The sequence below is a fragment of the Megalopta genalis genome, chromosome 3 (assembly GCF_051020955.1).
Source record: "Megalopta genalis isolate 19385.01 chromosome 3, iyMegGena1_principal, whole genome shotgun sequence".
Taxonomy (NCBI): domain Eukaryota; kingdom Metazoa; phylum Arthropoda; class Insecta; order Hymenoptera; family Halictidae; genus Megalopta; species Megalopta genalis.
Genome location: NC_135015.1, coordinates 24,284,257 through 24,288,464, shown reverse-complemented (window position 1 = coordinate 24,288,464; position 4,208 = coordinate 24,284,257). Strand labels below are relative to the sequence as shown.

The following is a 4,208-nucleotide window of genomic DNA, read 5'->3' as shown; positions in this document are numbered from 1 at the left end:
ATGTTCTGGCAGAACCATTTTGAATTATACGAGAACTACAAGTCGTTTATTGCGTACTCGCCGTTATCTATAAAACAGGTAGCTGCCATTTAGATATTAACTGGTTAAAAACCATAAAGAACAAATTGTACATTAAACCTATTAACTGAAATAATATTTTTTCATTTTTATAGAAAATACATACATACATATGTACTATACATATGTACATTTATATGTACATATTGTACATAAAATTTTCATCGCGGTCGAGTAAAATCACACACCCTATACATAACCGAACTATACGGATCACCCTGTACAAAGTGTACAAAACTTAAGTTATTGAAAATAAAACGCAAGGTTCGTTTGTGAACAACATTTAAGGTAATGGTATTCAACGTGAACTGAATAACAAAAAGAACAATAATGTTAATAAGAAACAGTTAACGATGGGTAATTAAAAAACAGAGAAGTTAACCTATGCTCGACCCTGAGGGCGGCCATATTATACCGAAATAGATAAGTCGATTACATACGCAGAGAACTCGAAATTTATCTCGAAACGCGTGTGCTATTGTCAGTGGTGGAGCAAATTGTTACGGTAGTGTGTTTTTGAGTTCTCGTATCTTTCAAATTCAATGGTCACGATAAAGTTCGTTGGGAAATAGAATTTGAATTGCCGTCAATGAATAACGCACTCGTAAATTTCGGAGCTCCAATTTGCGAGAATGGACTCCGAGTAAAGCCGATGGCTGAGAGGTGAGCGAGTTTCGGCTTCTTTCACATCGCACGCTGTCGATTGGACCAGACTACGGTGTGAGAAAGATATTGTTTCTCTTGATCGACAATCGAGCAAAGTATTTGAAGAGCGGTTTCAATTATTCGCTGATAGAACGCGCGCGTGCAACATATCGTGCAGGTTGCACAAGCACAGTTTTTACAATGTTTTGCATACAGTACGCTAATCGTTTCCAATCTTTTTTTAACTCCCATACAGCCGTATGGGCGCAGGAACAAAGGTTCGATTTACACGAAATAAATATATCTAAATGCGCTTCTATATTTCATTGAGCTTTACACTCTTTTCTTTTCTTCTTTTTTTTTTGTAATGTACGCATAAAGATCATTTTTATTATTCTTTTTTTTTATTTGCTACGCTGGTATAGGTACATTCTATATAGTGGATTAAAGTATTATTTGATATTGCGTATTTTTTACAGTTAATTTTCGATTGCGTTTTTTTTTCGCATCATACAGGAATGCATTTACCTTAAGTAGGGTTAAGTTTCTGAAAGTAGAGAGATTACCTGAAATTTATTTACAGATTCCAATATAGTGTCTGGATGTATAAATATGCCAGGTTGTGCAGCAGTCGGCTGCAATAATCGTAGTGAGAAGGGATATATTATGAAATGTTTTCCACGTGATCCAAAACTCAGGAAAATTTGGCAGGAACGCGTAGCCAGAGCTGATTGGGAGCCATCGAATAATTCCTTTCTCTGTCACGTACATTTTGAGCCCCAGGAATGGTCTATTACGCAGACTGGGAGGATTAAATTAAGGAAGAACGCTGTCCCTTCCATATTCACTGTAACATCCACCAGAAAATCACCCAAGAAGAAGACGAAGATCATTAAGGAAGAGAACTTGTCACAAAGCGAATGTAGCGTGGAATACATGGAAGCTGACACCGAGCATTCATCCACAGGACATTTAGAAGAGAAGGACTCCGATTCCCAAGATGTCTGTGAACTATCTATACAGTCCATTGAGAATACACTGAAGTATGTTTCCAAGCCCATAGAAGAACAAAAGAAATATATTAAAACTGAAATTAATAAAAAGAGCACAATCATGATTGCTGAGGATAATCTTACAGACATCATTGATGCAGTAAAAGAAGATACTATTGAAGCAAAAATAAATGATAATAACTCAGAGTGTACATTGTCAAGCACTGCAGTGAAGAAAGAGATAAAGCTTGAAGTTATAGATCCGAACACATTTGGGGATAGTTATGACGAGATTGAGGAGAAATTGAAACAGATTTGCGATGGTGGTGGTTCTACAGAAGATGAGAACTACAAGAATAAGCAGAAAACTAAGAGCCAGAAAGAAGATGAAGATGCAGAAATAATACATCTATGTTGTGACCAAAAGAACGATGAACACAAGGTAGATGCATCTGTACATGAGAGTCCTAGTTTTCCAACAAAAAACAAAGTTGAGCATGCTCTCACGGAGAAAGAAGAAAATGTTGAAATAATTTTTGGCATAGAAAGCGAAGACGAGAAAATGCCTCAAGCAATACCAAAATCGGATAAATTAAACGATAACATTGCACCGAATAATGAAGAAATTACAGTTAAGTATGAAAAGAAAGTGTTTAATGAAGACATAGAAGAAAACTTCACTAAAGACGAAGTACATGTTATACCAAATATAAGAGCTGCCATGAAACGGAAGAGGAGAACCAGAGAAGAGATAATGAAATCAATAAAGAAATCCATTAGGAGCACATCCGATGCAGATGTTAATTCTTCAAGCAATACCGAATTGTCAGACACAGATGCAAGGAACGAATCGTCTGTATTCTCGCGAGAACTGAAGAATATGAATAAGAGAAACGATATGGATGTAGAAACTGTTCGATTTGTTATCAAAGTAACTGGTGATCCTGATGATGTAAATGAAATTATGGAAGAATTATCATCTAATACATTAGAGACACAGAAGTTCGGCCCTCTTTACAAGAATGAAGAAAATAACGCATTCGTTACATCCGTAATAACGGTGTTGTCACCTAAAAATTCCACAGAGATACCGTACAGCAATTTGGGTAGCCCTATAAGAAAAGAGGACTTTATGGATACAAGCAAAAACGAGTCAATTCTAGATCATTCACCCTGCGATGCGAGAGAATCTTCGTGTTTAGATTTTTCACATAGTCCTAAAAAACCTCAGTCTTTGAATTTCAGAAACGCCTGTTCCGAGGAAGAAAATAAAAGCCAGATCAAGATCCCATTACAGAGTTCTACACCCATTAATCAAGCTTCTCAAGAGAAGAACGATAAATCTGTTACTTCAGACTGTGATGAACTTTTAGAGAGAATACAGATACAAGAAAACGTAATTGGAAAGTTAATCGATCAATTAATCGTTTATAAAGAGACGGAAAACAATATGAGGAATAAAAACATCGGTCAGGATGGTCAAAGTAAAGACCCCGAATCAGGGCCTAAAGTTTTTACAAGATCAAGCAATACAACGCAGTCTCCGGCTCTAACGAAGAAGGTTTTGGAGTCCAAACAAAGATTGATAGAAGATTTGTCAAACAGGGTAAATTATTTTGAGGAAATGAATAAGAAGTTGATGAAGACTGTGATATTGGAATCACAGCAGAAGAGGAAGCTCGAGGGCCAGATCAGGCAGAAGGATAATCGAATAAAGGAACTTAATTGGAAACTGGAGAAGGCTTCCAAGTATCTTGAAAGAGCTGAGAAAAACACGAATACGTATAGGAGGAAGATGTTGAATATGCAGACCATAATGAGAAGGAGAAAACTTTTGGATGAGAAGATGACCAAGTTTAATGAGATGTTGATCGACAGTTCCAGACAAGAATTCACGGAGAAGGCTTTAGTCATGGCAGCGGATATCAGAAAGAACTGCGGAAGAATCGGCTATGATAAATTGATTTCTTATGGGTTCCCTCTACCGCCACTGCCAGCTTTAAGGAAAGGAATTCTTAACGAGGACGCCACAGATCAAAATAAAAGTGATGGAGAAAGAGCTAAAAGTTCTACTCCAAAGCTAAGTATCAAAACGGAAGATGCGCAAGACGGAAACGATGAATCTGAAGTAGACGGAAAAGATGCACAAGCTCCTGACTCGACCGCTAAAACGAGTGAATTAGATGGTGCAGAAACTGTGACAGGAACGGTACAAGATATTTTCGAGGAGAACAATGACGGTGATGACTTTAGTACAAACGAACTGAGAGAACATTTCATTCTGCAATTAAATGCAGTTATGTAGCCGTGGTACTATCGTTTAAGAATAGCCGTCTTTTTTACCATTTTAGAATTAGGAAATAGTAAAATCATGAATATTTAGATAGACTTCCTTCTATCATTGTACAATATCCATTGTGCACTTAATTATATTTATTGTACAATACCATTTCATGCTGTCTCGGAAAATGTAAATATATGTATAAACATTAA

At 36.6% G+C, this 4,208-nt stretch overlaps 1 protein-coding gene across 2 annotated transcripts; it reads left to right on the top strand.

Annotated features, from left to right (window-relative positions):
- The first annotated feature begins 254 nt into the window (after positions 1-254).
- On the top strand, positions 255-4,208 carry LOC117222098 (uncharacterized). Of its 2 annotated transcripts, none has more exons than XM_033473603.2 (2): positions 255-741; positions 1,307-4,208. In XM_033473603.2, the coding sequence occupies exon 2, from the start codon at positions 1,336-1,338 to the stop codon at positions 4,018-4,020; it is 2,685 nt and encodes an 894-aa protein (XP_033329494.2). In that variant the 5' UTR covers positions 255-741; positions 1,307-1,335; the 3' UTR covers positions 4,021-4,208. The 2 variants fall into 2 exon arrangements, with proteins under 2 accessions (XP_033329494.2, XP_033329493.2); XM_033473602.2 differs by having other exon boundaries at positions 255-1,001.